General features: G+C 36.8%; 1 protein-coding gene across 1 annotated transcript in view; it reads right to left on the reverse strand.

The window, feature by feature from the left end:
- LOC126966385 (protein grainyhead) overlaps positions 1–22,641 on the reverse strand; it is a 95,285-nt gene that overhangs the window by 43,724 nt on the left and 28,920 nt on the right. Inside the window, exons 2-5 of the mRNA XM_050810378.1 lie at positions 15,109–15,312; positions 5,248–5,401; positions 4,579–4,992; positions 1,290–1,444 (exon numbers count right to left, since the gene is read on the reverse strand). Of these exons, the coding sequence (XP_050666335.1) occupies positions 1,290–1,444; positions 4,579–4,992; positions 5,248–5,401; positions 15,109–15,299 (914 nt within the window). The 5' untranslated portion in view covers positions 15,300–15,312. The remainder of the gene's footprint in view (positions 1–1,289; positions 1,445–4,578; positions 4,993–5,247; positions 5,402–15,108; positions 15,313–22,641) is intronic.

Below are 22,641 nucleotides of genomic sequence, written 5' to 3' on the forward strand. Positions count from 1 at the left end.
AACTGGTCGGAGAATGTGTTCGTGCTCACGTGCGAGGCGTGTCGCCTTGTACTTACTGATTCATTGTTTACTTCACAACAGTTAGCTCCTCGCTAATCATTATAATTGAATTACCTCGGTCTTTGACAGTGACTTTACTTTACGAGGTCTAGCACAAAAAAGAAACAACTTCCACTGTTGTCGAAACTATTGAATGATTATTTTCTGAGACTTTTATTTCATTGTCAATAGTTTGTATATTAGTTAGGTTTTGTACGTGTCGTGATTTTGTTTTGTCGTGATTACGAGAGTATATAAATAAGCCAAAGTAGCTGTGAAATCTCAGTTGAACTGAAACTGATTAGTGAAATATTATTGTGAGTTATCCTTAGGTGGCGATGTATGCTGCCGCGGATTTTTATAAGGACTTTACAGAATAATAAAATAGTGTGTGTGTACTTATATACTCGTAAGCACGTAAGAAGTTATACTTCTTTGGCCTAACGAAGCAAAAATCATTAAAATGATTTAAAGGAATAAATCATTTTAGCACGAATAGCATAAAAATCATGCAAAGATAACTTTGACAATTAATTATTTAATAATGAATACGGCTGTATGGGCTTGAACCCTTTGCCTGTCCTAAGAATGGAAGACGAAACCAAAACAAAATACAAATGACGCAAACGTCAGAAAATTTTGGGAACCTTCAACCTGTTACTTTTGTGTTACAGTGATGCGCGCGCATCTTAAAATTTCACTCTCATTGTTTTTTCATAACACGCCTATAGAAGTATAACTTCAAAAACTTCCACTGTTGTCGAAATTTTGAATGATTTTTTCCTGTAACTTTTATTTCATTGTCATATTAGTTAGGTTTTGTATTTCCGTGATTATAAGAATATATAAATTAGCAAAAGTAGCTGTGAAAATTTAATTTCGTGCGGGTTAAAACTGATTAATGAAATATCATTGTGAGTTATCCTTAAGAGGCGTTATATGCTGACGCGGATTTTTCTGAGGACTTTACAGCGTAAAAAAGCAGTCATGAATTACAGGCCAAACAGGGATATTCAAAAGCGAGAGGGTTTACACCACATTTAAAATAGTGGCAATGAGTTTCTTGCTACTTCTTCTCATTAGCTTAACCCTTTTCAAAGTAGCAGTAGATTCAATAGGAATTTTTTTTTACATTCATAAGTGTCACTTCCGTGACCTACATGAATAAAGTGATTTTGATTTGATTTGATTTATACCCCGAAATCGATACATGTAAGTAATTGATGAAACAGTTAAGTATAAATACTTACACTTTAGCAATTTGTATCTTATCCGCATCGTTTTGTCTGCCAAAGTCATGCCAGGGTCGTGTGCGCGGCGCCTGCGCAGGGGAGTGGTGCGCCGCAGGGGTTCCTCGCCCGTCTTCTCCCACAGGCTGCTGGCATATCACCGTATACTCGAACGACTGTATCGACACGTTCAATATAAATTGCTTAATACATCCCAAATTGATCCTCATTAGCTCTATCAAGATAAGGAGTTGTATGTCACACATGATAATTAAGTCAATAAAATATAGTTACTGTTTGAATGTTGGTAATTAGATAAGATTTATTATGTTCAAACACCCCTACACGTCATATAACTGTAAGTAATCTTTACCAAACAAGCTTTGCCGGTCACTGAGTAGGAAGTAGATAAGTGAGAAATTTGCTAATAAAGACAGATTTCTTGTGATGAAAGTAATATTGAGTACCTGGCTTATATTATTGATAATATGTTATCTATTTCTTAGCCAAATAATTTTGTATTGAAAACTTTTAGATCATACATTATGAGATCTATTCAGAAACCATTTTATGTTAAATAATAATACAGTTAAAATTTGCCTGAAGCCACGTTTCTAATAAAGTGAGATTCAGTTATTTATATTCTAAATGAAGATTTGCAAAGTCGCTATGTGATGTATTCTGCTTTTTATATCTACATTATTTTAACGCCTTCAAAAAAAAAACATTAGTTTTACAGCGATTGATATTATGAAAACTGTAAGTATGTCCAAAGCGACACATGTTAAACACATATTAAAAGTAAAATGACATACAAAAGATTTCGTTTGACACACATATTTTAGAGGGAATTGATTTCTACGAACTACTTACTAGATACAATGAGTCTCCGTAGTTTCCTATTCATAAATTAATTTACTTAATATAATAATTTTTTTCGAATCATCATCGGACCACATAAATAAAGAACATTAAAGTTTTTGTATAAAGTTAACTTTTAGCGCTATTCCAGTATGTAATTATCATTCACATCATTATGAGTATTAGGCCTTACGATTGCGAGATATATATATTTTTAAACCATTATTACAGCTTTATATTATTTTAAACTATAAAGCCATATGATATATTATTTAAAACTTAGATAATTTATACGTCTAGATAGAGTCTTGCTGTTGCGATAAGGGATAAAAACAGACCAAGAAAATTGGTTTAGTGTGAGTGACAGGCTACGTCTTACACTCGCGATTTGTATGACACTTAGTGTTGGTTTGCGTGAATTGTTCAAAATAGAGGTTAGTTTTAAAGTATATTTTTTTCTAAGTTTTCACAGGTGTTAGAGTCGAACTAGACGTAATGATCTAAGATTTAAAACTACATAACGGTTAACATTAGGTTTTTGTTGCCCAGATTTGACAAAATAAATTTACATATGAAAAATAATATGACAATATGACATAAATATATGGTATATTTTTTTTTAATTAAAGTGAGCAAGAGAGGTAGTACAAGGTTGAGAATTAAGTAGTTGTGAACTCATGAATTTAACATTACTTATTGTCTAAAGTGAGATATAAATCTGGTCAGCAACAGTAAATTGGCTAAAGTTTAGGTTTACTAAAGTCAACATTTTAATAGGCCAACTCTAAAATGTAGTTTGACAGTAAGGTCTATTATTATGACAGCGGCGATCAAGTTATCTTTATTGCGAATAATTCCTACTTTGCCAACTTTATACGAGCAACAATAGATAAATAATTTAAGATTCAGATCTGCCTGGTAGCAAGTATCGAGTAGCTGAGTACGGACTCGTGCAAGCCACACCTAGAACTGCTTCTAGACCACTTAGGGTACGTTCCGATATGCACTGCACAGTGCTATCACTGTAGAAAAATTCGTTCCGTTATGGTCTGCCAGTATACTGCCGCAGTACCCTAGGGAAATATATGACATCATAAATCGCCGCCATATTCTACTGTGAGCACTGGCGTTTTCGAGGTAAGGTACTCGCAGTACTTTGATCACGTGATCAGTCAAAACCACTCGAGTGCCTAAAATATTCATTAAAATATTTTTAATTTGACAGTACTCCAACAAAAGTTTTTTTAATGAAATGGAAAACTTTAATACACTCATTTGAATGCTGCGTCAAAAAATGCGGCTGACAGTATACGGGATTGCGTTCCGTTTTAAATTAATTTTAAGACGTCACACTGTACAGTCGTCGCAGTGCATATCGGAACATACCCTTAATTGTTAGCCCGATTGTATTTCCAGCACGTCAATCTATTATTTCTAAATTTAAATATGTAAGCACATAACTTTGAGCGCAAATTTAATTTACAATTGGTTGTTTAATTGAAGGTCTTGCGTGGCAAAGTAGCCATTGTTTTATGTAAACTATTATACGAATGCATCAATAAAGACGTTATTTACGAGACCGTTATCTAATGATATCTTTTAAATTACGCGATTCATAATCAGTTAACAGACATTTCTTATAAGTCATTTTACTGTATCATTACTACAAATTATTTCAAATTATATAAATGTTATTTTTAGTTACAATTGCTTTTGTGAAGTTAAAGAATATTATTTAAAATATAGCAAACAAAATTAATTTAATTTGACACTTCGTGTGGTCTTTTGGTAATGTTATAATCTTATATGACATAGCTAGGTAGTAATATTCTTATTTGAATAAATAAATCTTTAAAATGTAAGATTGAATTACACATACAAAAAATATATCAATGAAGGGGAAATTTATAAACACACAAATGCGTAACATTGTTTAAAATTGCGTAAACTAAAGAGTATTTAACCAATTTCAATATTCAATATTAACTCATCCATGACATGCGGTAACAACGAGTATTGTGTGATCACTCTTTAAATTGTAAAATATATTGACATTTTTGCGCCGTACTCTTAATACATTGTTTGTTTTGTAATGTTTATGAGCAAGCTTAGATGAGTTAAGTAAGTTTCTCTTAAAAGTATTGAACGTGATATAAGCGCGGGAGGGCTTCAGTGATATTACTTAAATCTATCTGACAAACGCCATCTTGTTAAATATTGACATATTTTAACAAAACAACACATCATATTGGCATCGATAGAAGTAAATGATTGTGGTGACATGTCTTATGGCTTACATATTATAATGTTTCATGTGTTCACTTGTTAGTGGGTCATGCTGTAAGCTATATAGCAAGTTATATTGAAGCTGTTAGTTCCTGTAAGAGTCGTGTTTGGTGTGTCTGTGTGAAGCCCGCCCGCCCGCGCCCCTATCACTCGTTACACCGACCTGCTGGATGGCTTGGTGATCGCGAGGAGTCACCGCATCAGCGCCGATTCCGCTGTCAGGCGAGGGAAGGTCGACTGTGAGGCCGGCGGCCGCTATCACACTCTTGCTGTGGTAGCGAGGAGCCGCATAGCGCTCCCCAAAGTTGGAGGCAGACGTGGACTCCGTGTCATTGTACGGGGGAGCCGCTCTCTGCTGGTAGCCTTCTCCCACAAAGTACTCTCTGTAGTAGGGCTCTCCCGCGAACGCGGTCGTCTGGCGGGAGTACTGGTCCCCGTAGGGGGTCGGACTGGGGGTTCCCGGAGGAGCGAACATCTGGGCCGCGTACATGGCGGCGTCCGGGAGCAGCGAGCCGGCGGAGGAGGCTCGCGACGGCGCCGGAGAGGGCGATGCAGCCTCGGGCTCGCCGACCGGCACCTGCGGACACACGCGCCGGTTACACGCGTCCCACGACAACTGGCCGCTGCGGAGCGTGGAGGCGTACATGCCGCGCCGGACTCACTACAACGGTTCACAGTTCACGAGCACGGACACAATACAATACACAGGCGCGGGCGGGCGCCGTCACAGCGAGCTGGGCGCATGGGACGCAGCGAGCGGGCGCGACATGGCCGCGGTCTGAGTGTGTGAGTGCGTGCGCACGCGGCGGCGGCGAGCGGTGGTGTGACGCACCTTGTGTCGCGGCGAGAGCGCGTGCTCGGGCTCGGCGAGCACCTTGCGGGACAGGTCCTCGGGCTCGCGCTTCACCAGCCCGGCGTGCAGCAGCCCCGACAGCTCCAGCTCCGCCCCGTGGCCGCCATTGGCCGCCTTCAGCGCCCCGACGGCCCTGCGGAGGGGAGGCACTACTCATTGGCGACACGGGGTTCGGCGCGAGCGGCACTACTCTACGATCGACCTCGTAGCGAAATAGCGCGCGCAAAAATATAACAACTCTATGCAGTTACCGTACTACACTGCTAACTCGCAACATTACAACTATACATATAAATAAAATTGGAGTAACAGTTTGTAATATTGAAATAACCGTTTCTTTCTACATATATATGAATATATATATATACACCAAAATAATATTTTTTTAAATTATTGTCTGTCTATCTGTCTGTTTGTTGCGGCTAATCTCTGAAGTGAGCTGATGTAATAAGGAGTAACTAAGGTACTTTATTTTAGAAAAGATCTTTTATTTTAGAAAAATAAAGTAATATTGCAATGTCCAACAAACGGTGTAACTGTAAAAATAATATATATGGCAAAACAACGTTTGCCGGGTCAGCTAGTATATTAATATATTTAACTTCACCATGTCACATTCATTGACAATATATACTGAATTATATGTTTTATTATAAATATAAAAAAAAAATCTTTTTTTTAAACAACATTAATTGTTAAGATAATAAAATATTACTACTAGTAGTGATCTTAAACACCAAAAAATAACGAAATGTGACGTAAAAATTTAACAGAAGGCAATAAAGTTATTAAACATTGAAATATTTAACTACTGGAACTTATAATAAGGCTTTTATGTAAATACTTAATACACATAAACAATATAATAACAATTATCTATCATTAGTCAGACATTTGCATTTACAATTACAATAAACTTCGACAATAAATCAATCATAAATATAGGTATTGTTTATTTATACCTAGGCATTATATTATTTAGTACAAATTGATACGTGTTACTGTATTAGGTAGGTACTTAGGTACTCTAAAACTACCAGATACACATAATTAAAAAAAAATGCAATTGAATTATGACACCCAGAAATCATCAACATAATAGTCATAATTAACAAAAATACTAACCCCCTTATTCATAATAGTCTGCTAACTTAAAACATTGCTAATTCTCACTCTGTCTTCTTCTATTGACCTAAGTCAGAATGAGAAAAAACACTCCTAAGCGGCTGTTTAAAGTTAGCGGACCATTATGAATAAGGTGGTAACGCTCTGTATTTACTTAAAATGTATTTAATTAATAATTAATGAGGTAGATGGCAACACTAGATTAAAGAGCAAAAGCAAAAATTCACACTAAAAAAATAGAGCAAAATTAATGTAATTCAAACTACTTATTATTTAAATTTTTAAGTACTTTAACTGTGAGTACAAAACAGTAAACTCAACTTTTGAGTTGACTTAAATTGTTGTAAAAATCAGTTTATTTACGTAGGTCACGGAAATGACACTTATGAATGTCAAAAAAAAAATTTTTCTTATTGAATCCACCGCTACTTCGTAGAGGGTTGAGCTAATGAGAAGAAGTAGCAAGAAACTCATTGCCACTCTTTTATATCAAGGTTTACAGATCATTTCATCATCAATTACAATATAATATGTAAAATGATGCAACAAACACACTCAAATGTCAAATAGTCATTATGCTATTTACTAATTGTTTATTATATTTTTTGTATACTTCAAAGAGATACAACTCGTCAAAGTTTATCATTTACGTATGTAGTATTGTTTTAATGGATTCTTCAGCTCACTCTTATAACTTTTAACTTAAGTACTCATAAACATCAGGATATCAATGTAGTTTAGTATTGCCAGCATTTGGAAGGGCACAATCGGTGCGAGACTTCTTTGCACAGGATGCCGGCTAGATTATGGGTACCACAACGGCGCCTATTTCTGCCTTAAAGCAGTAATGTGTAAGCATTATTCTGTTCTGGTCTGAATGGCGCCGTAGCTTGTGAAATTACTGGGCAAATGAGACGTAATAATTCATCTTATGTCTCAGGTGACGAGCACAATTGTAGATCTCATCGAATGAGACAATTTGTGTATGTTGGTTCGCACATATGCATTTTGTAACTTACTGGTTTTGGTATTTCTGTTTGATAAAAAAATAAGCTAATAATGACTGATACGCTCACTGTCTCTCAAAATATCGGTCGCTGTCTCTTTTTAGTTGGAAAAAAAATTGTGTTTTAGGTTTGCGCTTATCAAATATAAATTCAATTATTTAGGACTTTGGAAAAATGTATTATTGGTAGTCCATCATCATCATGTCAGCCAGAAGACGTCCACTGCTGGAAAAAAGCCTCCCCCAAAGATCGGAATGAACGTCAGTCCTGTGCTGCCCTCATCCAACGTATTCCGGCGATCTTGGCCAGATCATTGGTCCATCTTGTGGTGGGCCTACCAACACTAAGTCGTCCGGTACGTGTTCGATTCGATGACTTTACTGCCCCAATAGCCATTATTGGTAGATAAGTAAAGAAAAATTCCTACGTGCAAGTAATAAGACATTGTAAGTTATTTCAAATACATAAACGTATTTTTTTGTTTTAACAAGGTGCCATTAATCATCGCCCAGTCTACACTTGACTCAGTTTTTGTATCATTGTTTGTGGTACAATAAACTTAATTTGCACATAAAGTACAATTGGCGAGCTTTACACAAGACTATCACGGAGGCAGTTACATTAAATTCATTTGATTTGTTCGAACATGAGAACAGTCGCCTTGCGCGGGGCGTAGCTTTCGTCGAGCCATGTCAGTAAGCGCCGATTTATGATAATTGAAGACATGTTTCACTGGCGCTCAGATGTTTATTTTAGATAAGAGTCTCTCTTGGCACTATTTCATGCCGAATCAGCCGGGACGAGCGACAGACCTCCCGTGACTCCGGGCCAGACAACCCGTGTTCGATTGCAAATCTGCCATCACTTATACATTGCGATTTATGGACACGATTCGTACGAAAACACGACCAGTGTGAAACGTGGCGTGGCGTGATAATTAATGAAATGTTGATCAGTGTATCGATCGGTGAAAGAATTTGATGATAAGTGGGATGAACACAGCCGTTGTTTCCACAAGATATGCAAATGAAGTTAGAGTTAATCTGGGTACCGATGTCACGCCGGCGGCGAGGTGCCGAGCTGTAGTTATTCATTTGCGTCGAATACAATGCTTTGTTTGGTTGTCGTTCATTGTAAGTGCCTCTTGTCAGCGCGGCAGCTGGCACTCTACAATATTTCTGCACCGTCTTATGTACGGGGATACTGCGTAACAATCTACATCAGAGATAGCATTCATAACTCACCGTTACATATTCCTTCATAACAGTGTTATAGTAGCCACACATACTGCGTTAAAAACAATTTTGAAGCTTCTACACTCAGATCATTTATATGTCTAGATAGACTGTGACACTTGTAACAATTAATACTTCTAGATAGAGTCTCTTGCTGTTAGACAACCGATAAAAACTGTCAAGGAATATTAGTTTAGTGTGCGTGACAAGCTACGAATTACACTCGCGATTTGTATGACACTTTGTGTTAGTGTTCGTGAATTGCTCAATATAGAGGGTAGTTGTAAAGTCTTTTTTATCTTAACGTAATGTTCTAAGGAATTGGGGAATTTACAATCAACAGCGACATAAGTTGTATGACATAAATAATTTGGAATGTTGCAACTAGCAACTGGCGACTGGCAACTGGCAACTGTCGAGGGTAGACAGTTCTCAAACTATAATCTGATATCAGTGTCATGTTGCACCGCATTACCATGACACTGTATATATTCAAATGTATGGAAGTACATTCTTATGTCGATCTACTTTACGAATGCTAATCTCAAATGTTCTATGAATACAGATCCCGTACCTTTCCTTCTCATATTGTGCTGCCGATACGATCAACTTTATAATTATTTGCAATGTTTACTTAACACCCTTTCACACATGATGAAACTTGCATAATGAAATGTTAATATTGCAGAGCGTAGGGGATCGATCACCCCTGCCAAATAAAAACGTTATCCAAATTGTCTTATCTCTATTTTATATTTATAACAGTTAATTTTATATTTTAGAGAAGATTCTACTAAGTTTTGATATAGTAAATTTCATCTCAGCCACCTTATAATAATATGTTCGACGACCCATATAGCCGAATGGTTAGTGAGCCTGACTGCTAAGCTAGAGTCCCGGTTTCGAATCCCGGTAGGTCCAATCATTTATATGATGAATATGGATGTTTGTTTCCCAGTCATGGATGTTTATAAGTATTTATAAGTTTAAGTAAGTATATCGTATTAAATATATCGTTGTCTTGTACACCCATTGTACAGGCTATGCCTAGTTTGGTGCAAGATAATTTGTGTAAAAGTGTGTCAATATTATTATTATTATATTTTACTTTTCTAAAGATAAATCACTACGTATATTATAAGACAAAGTCCTCCGCTGCGTCTGTCAGTACCTCTGTTCGCGATAAACTAGAAAACTACTAACTTCAACGAAAACCCTGTCTAAACCCTTTGAAAAATAAGAAAATAATGTATGGTAGAAATGTGTATCTTATATAGGTCTACAGAAAAGTCCACAATGACATATCTCTATCTCTTAAGGATACATAATATATCCATTTTAATACTTAAAAAATTGTCAATGCAAAAGCTGTTTACACAAATACGATATTAATCCTTATCATTATTACACTAGCTGACCCAGCAAACGTTGTATTGCCGATGTTAAAATCGCGATACAAAAGTAACTGTTGATCGTAGATGGGTGAAAATTTTTAAAAAATTATCAAAAAAATTAAAAAAAAAACGTGTGAACCACCCTTAACATTCAGGGGGATGAAAAATAGATGTTGTCCGATTCTCAGACCTACCCAATATGCACTCAAAATTTCATGAGAATCGGTAAAGCCGTTTCGGAGGAGAACACCATGACACGAGAATTTTATATATTAGTTATTATAATAAAATCATTAATATTCAATGGCTTTAGACTACATTATTCCCGTAGGTACATTACTTTTTTTATTGACAGAACAGCGCGTGTCTGAGGGGTCAGTTAGTATTTTATAAGAATACCTACTAGTGTTAAAGCTAAGAAGACCAGATTTTCAGAAAATCTGGTTTACTTAGTACACAGTGTATCTATTTTTTATTTATAGATTATATGTTTTAAATCTAACCTCCAGTAGTTATGATTCAAATCAAAAATAAACAGTTACAATTGCGTATCGTTATCGAGATTCAAATCAAAGGTGACGACAGTTTATACACCGTTTGACGCACAGATAAAAATCTGTCGAGACTAGTGAGAGAAAAAGGCGCTTACAGCGGATGCTCGCAACGTAATTCCATTCTATTTGAATATATCATTCGATCAAATGTAGGTTTATTGCCACTTTTCTCACGGAACTAATACATTACCCAAACTTTAATTGAAAACGATTCCGTCATTTGTCAAAGTCATTATTAGACTTCAAAGTTTGATAATATTTCAATCTATAGATCGAAAAGTAGGTGATAGAGGTATGAGGTTAGGTTATCTTAAAAGCTTTTTAGCTGAGACAAAGTTTAAAAGGCATAAAAAGGCATAAAAGGCATTTATTTTCTCAAAATTGATTCCTTTAGAATTCTTTTTGATGTCATTTCTAATAACTACTAGATACTACTACCGCATCGGAAACAAATGGCGCTCTGAGAGAGAAGAAGCAGCGCAAGTTTATTCATTTATGTGAGCATAAAGTTTCTAACCTACCATAAAAATATTAATTCAGGCAACCTTCAGACTTTCTCAGCGTGAACGTAAATTTGGTAGCGATCGAATGAACATTTTATCGGTTTTTTGGGCAAGATCGCTAGTAGATTATAAAACCAATTCAAATAATATCTTAACTCTGTCGGATATATAAGCTGATATTATTATTAAATCATACTTTCAATTTGAGACGGAAACATTAAAATACCAAAACTGTAGATAGCAATATAAAAAACATATTTCTTAATAATAATATACCTAATATTATTAATAACAATTACAGCTGCTTTTTGTACGTACCCGTTGGCAACAATTGCTCAACGTTACCTCCTTTGATTATGGTTTTTATGAAAAAAAAATGGTCAAGATATTTGAATAAAGAACGGTCAACAATAGGTCAATCCGGAGCTTCCATTTTGTTACGCAATGACCACAACTGCGTCGAGGACGTGAGTTCTTTGCTATCTTTTTACACATTACATCAACGAGGGGTGTTTCTATGGGATTTGTACGCTATGACAGTAGTTAAGTCTCAAACAATACTGATATCCTCAAGAGGAAACCGGTTTCAGAGCTAAATGGGTCACACGGTTCCAGCTCCTGACGATTTCTATAGCAACTGCGGTATTGCGATACCGTTTGCAAAGCACAATCATTTTTTGTGTTCATTAAGTTTAGTACACGAGTGTAGTTAATAATTTTTACAATGACGAATTTTTTGAAGTGAAATCTTCGCATCTACATATTAAACATATTCTGACCAATGTATTTCTATGTTACGTACATGCTACATATTTCTTAAACTATGAATTTATTGTTGACGACGAAATAATTTAACGAACAAGATTTTTCGATCATTGCAAGTAGATATACATAGATTTTAGATAGAGCTCCATGCAAAAATCTTACGCAACGTCCCCGCCTACCGAACGGTAACAAACGATGTTAACAGACAGAGCGTGCATCGTATGTGTCGTTATGTCGTACACATTCAATTCAAATAGTTATTACGAACAGACAACAACGGGCGTCCAATGAGACGACGTACTCTCTTGCAGTAACATAGTGGATTAGCATACAAAGTACAGCCGCGCGGCGAGTGAGTGGCGTTAAGTCATGGGTGCGGGCGATCGCTTAAAGTTTATTCGTAATAATTTTAAATGTATGAATGAGAAGAGCGCGTGGAGGCGCGTGGGCCGCACCACGCTGACAATGAGTTCACTCGAGTCCTGGGCGTTCGTCTCGCGTCCTTGTCAATGTGATCCGCTTCCAGCCACCAGCCCACATCCGTCTCTTGTCGCTATTCTTATTTGTATCTATGCACTCCCGTATCTAGTAACGGCGGTGACGCGGCATATTAAACAATAACGCATTCATATGCATTGCACTGTTGCAACACTCTTAAGAATTTAGACAGTCATTGTTTCTATTATATTATCTTAATATATATAAATCCAATGTTTGTTTCCAGTGATCTCCTAAACTAATGAACGGATTTTAATAGGGATTACTTCATGGAGTGCAGTTTAGTCCATCTTGAGAGATAGAATAGCTTCTATTTCGATTTCGGACCCGTAATTATTTTTATTGCCAATATTGGTTTTGTATGGACATATTTTCTATGAGAGAATTTATTGACGCACATGATTTGACAGCTCTGCTGTGAAACAATTTCATTATAACAACAGGAAGCATATATTAAGTAATAATTATTATGAAATATTATTGACAAATTCATAATAAACAGTAATTTATTTATTATGTACGGAGCAACGTGTGTCAGGTCAGTTAGTTTGTAAATAAAAAACAATATTTCAACAAAATTCACTTGAATATCAAAATGTTCATGTATTACTGGTAAAAGTTAACCCCGAAATATGATTAAAAGCAAACGTTTTGTAATAATTATAACAGTGTATGTACCTATTTAACATTTCTGTGAATTGAACGCCAAAACTAGTTTAAGTTTACGATTCTGTGTTTATAGTTCATAAGAATGGCTGATAAAAGAATAACATTTAGTATTGTGGAGCTAACATTATGCACTCCTGTATACAACTCTTGTCACGGCGTTTGCTCATTTTTGTGTCGCATTCACGGATGCTGTTAACAACCTCTTTCAAAGAGCGAGGATAATTTGATCGGGGTCGCGTTTCTATGGGAATACCGCTGAATGTATTATCAACTTAACCTTCAACATGTTATCCACGAATTTTATAACACTTTGCTTTTGAATTTTGATTTACTATCGTGATTTAGTGTGTTTTATTATTTATAGTTTGATTAAAATATCGTCTGACACTTAATGTTTTTATATACATTTATATTACATGATTTAAGTTGTATCTTACGGATTAACAGCTACATATATTTTTATTTCAATCAATCGCTAAGTAATAAATGCCAATAATCTTATAACTAAATAAATGTGTCAAAACATAGGTATGCATTGAAGCAAAATCAGTTTAGTGCAAAAATATGTAAATTCCAATATGATATATACGCGAATTTAGGGAGCCGAAACTGTTCGCAGTTGCAAACAGTTATTTCGTTAATCCTCCAAAGGTATTCAAATGAGCACCCATGATTTATTGAGTGGAACATTAGCATTTTTATTATTTGTTATTCTTACACCTTTGCTTGGGGCAGGAGCCACGCGGCCTGTGTCTATGAGCAGTGAGTCGTGAGAGTTCATTCGTTCGACGCGATCTCCCCAACTAGAGCACTGAATGCACAAAAACTGTTCAACACTTACCTGTACAAAAGGTGAGTATTACCATAGTTTACATATAAATTTTACGCAGTTTCATACCGTATTCACGGCGCCACGAAATTCTTCAATTATAATGATAATTGCGTCGATACACGAACGTTCGATGATGTAGTGTCGTGAGAATCACCGATTGGTTCTCCGTAATACGAGAAGTCTTGCTATTTGATTTTGCTTCGATATCCAACTGCTTAATTCTGTATTATAATCGCTTTAATCAAGTATTTTTATTGAATGATGTCGTAAACTATGTGGTAATATCGACTATATATCATTTTGAATATTCAAAATCATGGGTGAGATTTAATTTACAACGAAAATAGAAGTAATAATTTCTGGGTTTCATATTTCTAATAATAAAAAGTTTGTTTTATTCTTCTAGCCATTTAAAATTAACTTGATTACTGTTAGAATAGATATTTGTGTCAAATATTGCCATGTGATTTTTTTTATTGGAAATAAGGGAAGAGACGAGCAGGTCGTTCACCTGGTGATAATGCTTTGCTTGTAAACTTTGTATATGTACTTAAGTTTTTTCTGTTCTTAATTCTTTTTTTATCTTCATTTTAATTATCATTACGAACTCAACTCATGTTAGCAATCCGAACAAATCTTCGTGATTTTTGGTTTGCTGTTATATTTATGTAAATTTGTAACGTTTTAAATAAATATGTTAAAAAAATTATACGCCCTGCCAATGGGCAGGGCGTATAATTTGGCTCTCCATTGTAATGACAATGGAGAGCCGCTCAGGATTCTTGAAAAACCCCAAAAATTCTGAGCGGCACTACAACAGCGCTGGTAACCTTGAGACATCAGATGTTAAGTCTCATTTGCCCAGTAATTTCTCTAGCTACGGCGCCCTTCAGACCGAAACACAGTAATGCTTACACATTACTGCTTCACGACAGAAATAGGCGCTGTTGTGGTACCCATAATCTAGCCGGCATCCTGTGCAAAGGAACCTCCCCCACTGGTTTGCAAAATATTAGTAAAGATATTCAAAAAAAGCCCGTACAACTTCCTACAAGGCCGGCAACTCTCCTGTGATTCCTCTGGTGTTGCAAGAGAATGTGGGCGGCGGTGATTACTTAACACCCGGGGATAACCACCCATACGCTCGTTTGTCCTCCTTTTCCAAAAAAAAGTTATAGACCGTGCTTCTTTAATATTCTAGCAGCAGTTATTTAGCCGAACTTTTTCTTTTAGTAGACCGTACGTCGTGGCTACTTACGACCACACTTCCTTGTGCATGTTAAGATGCGAGTCCTGTCCTAATGGAGGCAGCTTGTAGTACTCCGTGACGAGGGCCTGCGGTTGCTGGTCATCTCCGACGCCCAGAACTGCCGACGTGGCGGCGCTCAGCGGATGTTCCGGAGTGGTGCTGTAGTACGCTCTCCACGACTCTCCACTTACTTCCATCATTTCTTTGCGTCTCCTGTTGACAATATTATTATTTATATAACTTCTCAATTTAATACCTCATAGGCTAGTAGATAGCCCTGATCTCTACGGGCTTAAGGGTCTTGGATTCCGGTAAATGCAAGTAATCGTATGGTGAATATGGAATATAAATACCTACATAGTATTGAAAGAAGAAGAAAGAAGGAAAGCAAAGATTATTATGGAAATGAGACAAACATTGAAACAATAAATAAAAAAAATGTGGGACGGCGTTGCTCAGCATATTTGAAAATCAGCGCTGATCTTTCATTTTGTCATTTCGTGACGTCGCGGTAAATAAAGTTAGTATTGAATATATCGTTGCCTAGCACCTATAGTACAAGCTATGCCTAACCGCAAGATAGTTTGTCTACAAGAGCGTCAATTATAACTATCTTTATTAATTTTATAGACGTGATCCCTTACTAGTCGCTATACATTTCCCAAAAAGTCCTTAGGTAAAAAAAAATATTGAATTAGGCGTTACTTTGCGGAAATCCATAATTATACAAATTATTTAAGTTTTCTTTAGTGTTAATTCCGCCAATATTTGTTTTTAAAACAATTCGACACGTGGTTCGCCTCTACACGTGGCATCCTCAGGACGTGTTGTCTCGCCAAAAACTGGCACGAGAGTCTCGTGTGAATTGTTTTAAACACTGTCGAATTGTTTTAAAAACAAATATTGGCGGAATTAACACTAAAGAAAACTTAAATCATTTGTATAAGTACTTAGGTTCCGAAAAAAACGGACTTTAAGAAGGTCTTGATGACAATCAACTTTAAATTAACCAAACTATAAATTTTCACCTTGTCCTAGAAGATAATTTTGCTCAAAAATTAAATAATGGTGAAGTTAGAAGACAAGGTGGACATATTTCACAAACAATTAGCCGAGTATGAGCCCTCAAACCATAATATTAGCCGTAAGTGTAGATAAGTACTGAATAATTGTAAGTATAGTTTATAAAACAAGAGTTAACATAAAAATCCATTCAAGTTGAAGATCTATTCAAAGTAAAAACATAAATAAACGGAGAATAATAAAAGATTTGATATAGATATTTGTATATTCTCGTATACTTTGTTTGAAAAAATTGCAGCTCAAAATATGTCCACCATAATTAATTAGAGTGCCGTCATACAAACCTACACACTGACTGACGTATATGCATTAAGAGGAAATTAGGAATGAAATTATGAGGCTCTCTTATTGGAATAGGAGGTCAATCATCCAAACTCCCTTAAAGGGGAACTGCCTTAAAATGCCAAGTCGGAGGAAAACATTACAAACTCTATTTTTATGAGTTCTTCGGTGGATATAAGTTTCACATACACACACGCAGTTAACAGCTAAAACTGTCTACCAAATGACTTCAAATAGAAAATTTATTGAAGTAGGCGTTACTTTGCGGAAGTTCATAATTATCCAAATGCTTTGAGCTTTCTTTAGCGTTAATTCCGCCAATACTCGTCTTTAAACAATTCGTCACGTGTTTCGCCTCTACACGAGGCATCCTTAGGTGATGTTGACTCGCCAAACTCTGGCACGAGAGTCTCGTCAGATAGATTTAAAAGCACAGCTACAAATCATAATAAACCTGCAAATAATATAACTAACCACATTATAATAAGCATCCGCATTTAGCTCCCTCCCTGATTAATTCACATTCGTGTTTAAATTAATGTTAATTATCATTTACAATACGCCGATATTTAAAATTAATTATAATTTTGTGTTTAATATGAAGCTGCCTTGACACTGCCCATATTATTTTGCTAAAGGCTTTCGCGTTGTTGGTCATAAGGTCACTTCTCATTGAATCTACTGCTTCAATGAAGAACATAACGTGAAATACTCGTAAACCGGGTTGTAGTTTTACGAATGACCGACTACCAGTTAGGAACCAGTTATTAGGTGTGACCATTTCGGTACGGATACTGACCTCTAGAGGTAACCGAGCATCTGCAAGCGTCGCGAGTGACGATACAACTTACTAATTGTTGCGTACTACTACAGATGAGTCAGCAATCCGAGTGTCCAGTTCTGCAAACGAGTTACGCGGCTTTAGGTCGAAACAATCTATAAGAGAATCTAATTTTAATGCTCACTTGTTTCGCATTATAAATGCACTACGTCATCTGAACAGGGTCAGGTGCCGCCGCTCAACCAGAAAGTAGAACAGGTTCAAACTACTCGCAGAACCGGAAGGATACGCGGCAAATCCCTGTTCCCCGGCAACCAGTTTAGGTCGGCTGACGTCACGCCCAGCGGTACACGAGGCAGACAAATAAACAAAAAATGTTGGAAGCACGCGTTCGACGAGTTTGACCGGATCGTAGGTCTACCTGATTCCTGTTCCTGATGGTTGCTCAATAACTCGTCAGGTCATGATATCAATTAATCAAAACAATGCAGCTAACAAGGTTATTTCATATTGTGATCACACAAATACAACATTTACTCAGTACTTCACAGTTTGGTAAAGTTCCGTTTAATCTAGAATAGTTTGAGAAAATTCCAAAATACCTAGAATGTAAGTATACTGAGAAATAAATTGCACTTGTATTAAATATGAAATATTATTGGGCGTTAGAAAATCAAACCAATTAAATTAATGTCTCACTTCGGATTCGATTGAATTCAACAAGTTTAACGAAGATAATCAATATGTATTGAAACAAGTCACGTATTGCTAAAGTCAAGTGTTGTACCGAGCCAGCTCGAGTCAGTCGCGGCGTGACTCACGGGCAGGTCTCTGAGAGTCGCTCGCGGTTGTCGGCTGGCTGGTTGCCGGTTGCCACTGTGTCGGTCTCCGCGTCAGAGAATCCGGTAGGTGTACACGTAAAAATACGACGAATCTAACAGGTTTGTCGGAGTCCTTGCGAGGCCATCGGGACTGGTCTAACCTGCCTTGTGCACCTGAACCTCGAATTTCCGATCGTTTTCTTCTAACACGTTTATTTGCGATCGTAAACATAACAGCTGTTTTTCTACCGCGCTGCGCCTACGGCCACAAATGGTAAAGTATCACAAGAATTCAGGACAAACAATTTGAGCAATCGATCTAACAAAGCTGTGTCGACTCGCGCCTCTATACATTATTAATTGATTACTCTTGCCTTAGCGTCAATTGCTCGAGACATTTAAGAGGTTTCGTAATTTAGCTACTCGATGTGTTTGTCTAAATTTGACTATTGAATGGCACGATTAGAAAGTTTGCAGCTGTCACGAAGACGTGACAATTGCAAGAGCGGAACGGATGACAGCCAAAGGGTCGAAGGAGACGCGACATATAAACAAAACATTCGATTCGCTCGATCGTCGGTACATCACGCACATGACACGTTAGATAAATCCTTTCCATTTATTGAGCACAGCCACTCATGGCCTCCTTGTAAATAAGTGTGTTAAGATATAACTCTGTTTTATTATATCATTGTTTACTTTACATTTTGTTGTTTTTATAGTTCGTTAATTAAATAAAGACTTAGTGAGTTATTAATACGGTTTTACTCACGATTTATCGGTGTAGGTACCGACTAGTCTCGGACGATTCGGAGGTCCTACATCAGGGTGAGTCTAGTTGGGTCACGATAATATCCGATAATACAATAATTGTGCTACAATAACTTACGTTCTAATTGTCATATAAGTTTTTAGTGCAATAACGAATTTTCATTCATTTTTTCATTGATACTTTAAGTTAGACTGTTTTTTAATGACAGTAAGGGATGAGACGAGCAGGTCGTTCAGCTGATGGCAATTGATACGCCCTGCCCATAACAATGCAATGCCGCTCAGGATTCTTGAAAGACCCAAAAATTCTGAGCGGCACTACAATTGCGCTTGTCACCTTGAGACATAAGATGTTAAGTCTCATTTGCCCAGTAATTTGACTAGGTACGGCGCCCTTCAGACCGAAATACAGTAATGCCCAAACATTACTGCTTCACGGCAGAAATAGGCGCCATTGTGGTACCCATAATCTAGCCGGCATCCTGTGCAAAGAAGCCTCCCACTGGTTATTACTACTAAGATTAATTTAAGCTTTCATTCCTTCTTTTTTTAAGTTAATATTTTACTAGGTTTCTTAACTTATGGCTTATAATATTAATAAATACTTGTTATTAATTTTATGATAAACCTACATTTAGTTTTAGCGTAAGCTGTTTCAACATTACTTATGTGAAGATTTATAAAAGATAAAAGTTTAATGAAGCGTGAATCATGTCCGTGAGGTCACTGCGAGGCACACAAGCGGCCAGCCGTCACACACGGCGTGAGCGGTCGCGGTGTTTCGAAAGGGCCGCCGGCGTCCGGTCCGCGTCCAACTATCGATCATTCGGTTCGTTAATAAATAACACGGCGGCGTCGTTCGCTCTTATCTCGTCTGCTCGGGCATGTGGAAAAATTTGGTGTAGGTGTCGCAATGGAACACGCACGTCTTGTAGGGTTGCGTGCGCCTGCGAGCCTCCCGCGAGCTGGCAGCGGAGCGCCGGCCCTCCGTCCTCAGAGGTCGTTGCCTCCTCATTGACCTTATAATTAAAATGCAACCAGACATACTCCAATTATAACTAACCACTAATTACGCCACGATTCAATGAAACCACGCGTTATAACCGACGATCTCTTATCAATGTACATTAGATGAAAGATTTAGAGCTGCCACCGACAGACATACCAGTGTGAGGCTCCTTTGCACAGAAAACGGGCTAGATTATGGGAACCACAACGGCACCTATTTCTGCCGTGAAGCAGTAATGTGTAAACATTACTGTGTTTCGGTCAGAAGTGCGCCGTAGCTAGTGAAATTACTGGACAAATGAGACTTAACATCTTATGTCTCAAGGTGACGAGCGCAATTGTAGTGCCGCTCAGAATTTTTGGGTTTTTGAAACATCTTGAGCGGCACTGCATTGTAATGGGTAGGGCGTATCAATTACCATCAGCTGAACGTCCTGCTCGTCTCTCCCTTATTTTCATAAAAAAAAAAACATTCTGAGAAATTATGAATTAAAACATAGGTGTGATTGTTCTTACATTCGTGTACGAGTACATTTCTAAAATCATAATATTGCAATTTAGAATACCTATTAGGTATAAAGCAAACAACAGTTTGAGATCGGCTGTAAAACTTGCTTAGCAGCTTCAGCTCTATTACCCGGCAGGTGCAAACTTAGGGAAAGTGTAAGGCGCGGTCTACGACTTGTATCATATATGTATCTATGTGTAGGGCTTCGTCTCCGGTAACAGAAATATTAACTTAAGATTGGGCGAGTTTTATAACAAAGCAAAAATCCTTAAAATTATTTATTCCTCGTGCTATTTTAAGTTTGTAGAAAGAACAATAATGTAAAATTCTTGCAACGATGGCTTTGACAATTAATTATTAAATAACGAATACGGCTGTATGGGCTGGAACCCTTTGCCTATCCTAATAATGGACGAAGAAACCAAAAAAAAATAACGAATGTCGCAAACGTCAGAAAATTTTAAGAACCAACTTCACCTTGTAATTTTGTGTTACAGTGATGCGCGCGCATCTTAAAATTTCACTCTCATCTTTTTCTCATAACGCGCCTAAAGAAGTATAACTTTAATAGTATCTCCTAAATAGGCGAGTAATTACTCAGTAATTAACTTAAGATATCATTACTTAAGTGTTCGTTAAGTTCTGTTCGTAATGCACTCGATGTGTCATTGTACTCCGTCACATCTACCACTTAGTATTCGGCAGTAACTCTAATGATTCCTTTAAAGCAGAATACCACATTGCTGCATTTCGTCAATTAAAGAATTCATTGTCCCGAATTGTCGTCGCATGGACTCATGCTGTTATAACATTACAAAACATACATTCTTCAGTCTCCGCATGCATAAGCTCTGTACACACTTGAGCAGTGAGCTGTATCATCCAGAAGAATAAACGCGAGACATTTTCGACAAACCTCTTTTTGTCCTTTGACGAGGAACGCATATGGGATGATTCATTTACGGAGCTCTTGGCCGTATAAGTAAGGCTAAAATTATTACCTCTGTTTTCTTAGCAACATTGCATACCGCCAATAAGAAACATTTCTTGGAAATATGTGAACGGACGCAGACGTGATCGAACAGCGGCTATTAAATAGTAGCACCGTAGCTAATTGTGATGCAAGATTGACATTTCGAAAACCTAACTAGCCGACATCCCTACTAGTACTATAAATGTGAATGTAAGTTTGTTTGTTACGCTTTCTGTTTAAAACTTTAAAAGGAAATAGTCTGCCTTATATTGCAAAAAAAGGAGGGGTTGAAATAGGGGATGGCAGTTTGAAAATCCGTGATTATCGAAGGTAAAACCATGAAAGTTTGTATTTATGCACTTGATAAGAAATAATTTATAAATATTTGTTCAAGCATTTTTGAAAATTTGACCTACGTCGGGATGAAATAGGAGATTAAAGTTCACAGGGAAATACTATTAAAGCCACACAATGACAAGGGTGCTGTATCATAGTAGAGCGGAAAGAGTATTTTGTATTGTGTATTATTTGAAAAGTATGATAAAAAATTGAAAAAAATGCCCAGAGTAACTATTCAACGCGGGCAAAAGCTAGTAACATTTATGTGGATAATAACCTAGTCTGTGTCGCCCGTAGGGTGCAAACTTTTACAAGAATAATTTGAGTAGGTAAGTGAAACGCACCGGTCACCAGCCAGTAATATATAAATATATATAAATTATTTGTCTAGCTGTTTGTCCGCGATAGACTCCTAAACTAATGAACGAATTTGAATGTGGATTACTTCATGGAGTGCAGTTTAATCCAACTTGAGAGATAGGATAGCTTTTATTTCGATTTGGGACCCATTATTATTTTTATTACCAACATTTTTTTTGTATGGACATATTTTCTATGAGAGAATTTAGTGACGCGCGGTTTGACAGTTCTGCTGTGAAACAATTCCATTCCAACAACAGCGAGCATATTTTAGGAAATAATTCTTGATGAATTCATAAAAAACTGTTTATTATGTATAAAACAACGTCTGTCGGTTCAGCTAGTATAAATAAATAAGTACATTGGAAACATTTTAAACTGAATGATAATAAAACGAGAATTTTATTGAACATTGATCAAATATAATGCCATAAAAAGTGGCTGCAGGAAATGGACTGATGGTATTAATAAATCAATTTAATAAACCCACTGCAGAAGTGACTCTTAACTAACTGTATTGAGAATGTGAGAGTTGACGTGGACATTAATTGAATAAAGGAACTGTTTGTTCCTTTTCACAGTTTTTTGCTAAAACCGTTGACCGTTGATTGACACG

Source organism: Leptidea sinapis, chromosome 10, assembly GCF_905404315.1.
Source record: "Leptidea sinapis chromosome 10, ilLepSina1.1, whole genome shotgun sequence".
Lineage (NCBI taxonomy): Eukaryota > Metazoa > Arthropoda > Insecta > Lepidoptera > Pieridae > Leptidea > Leptidea sinapis.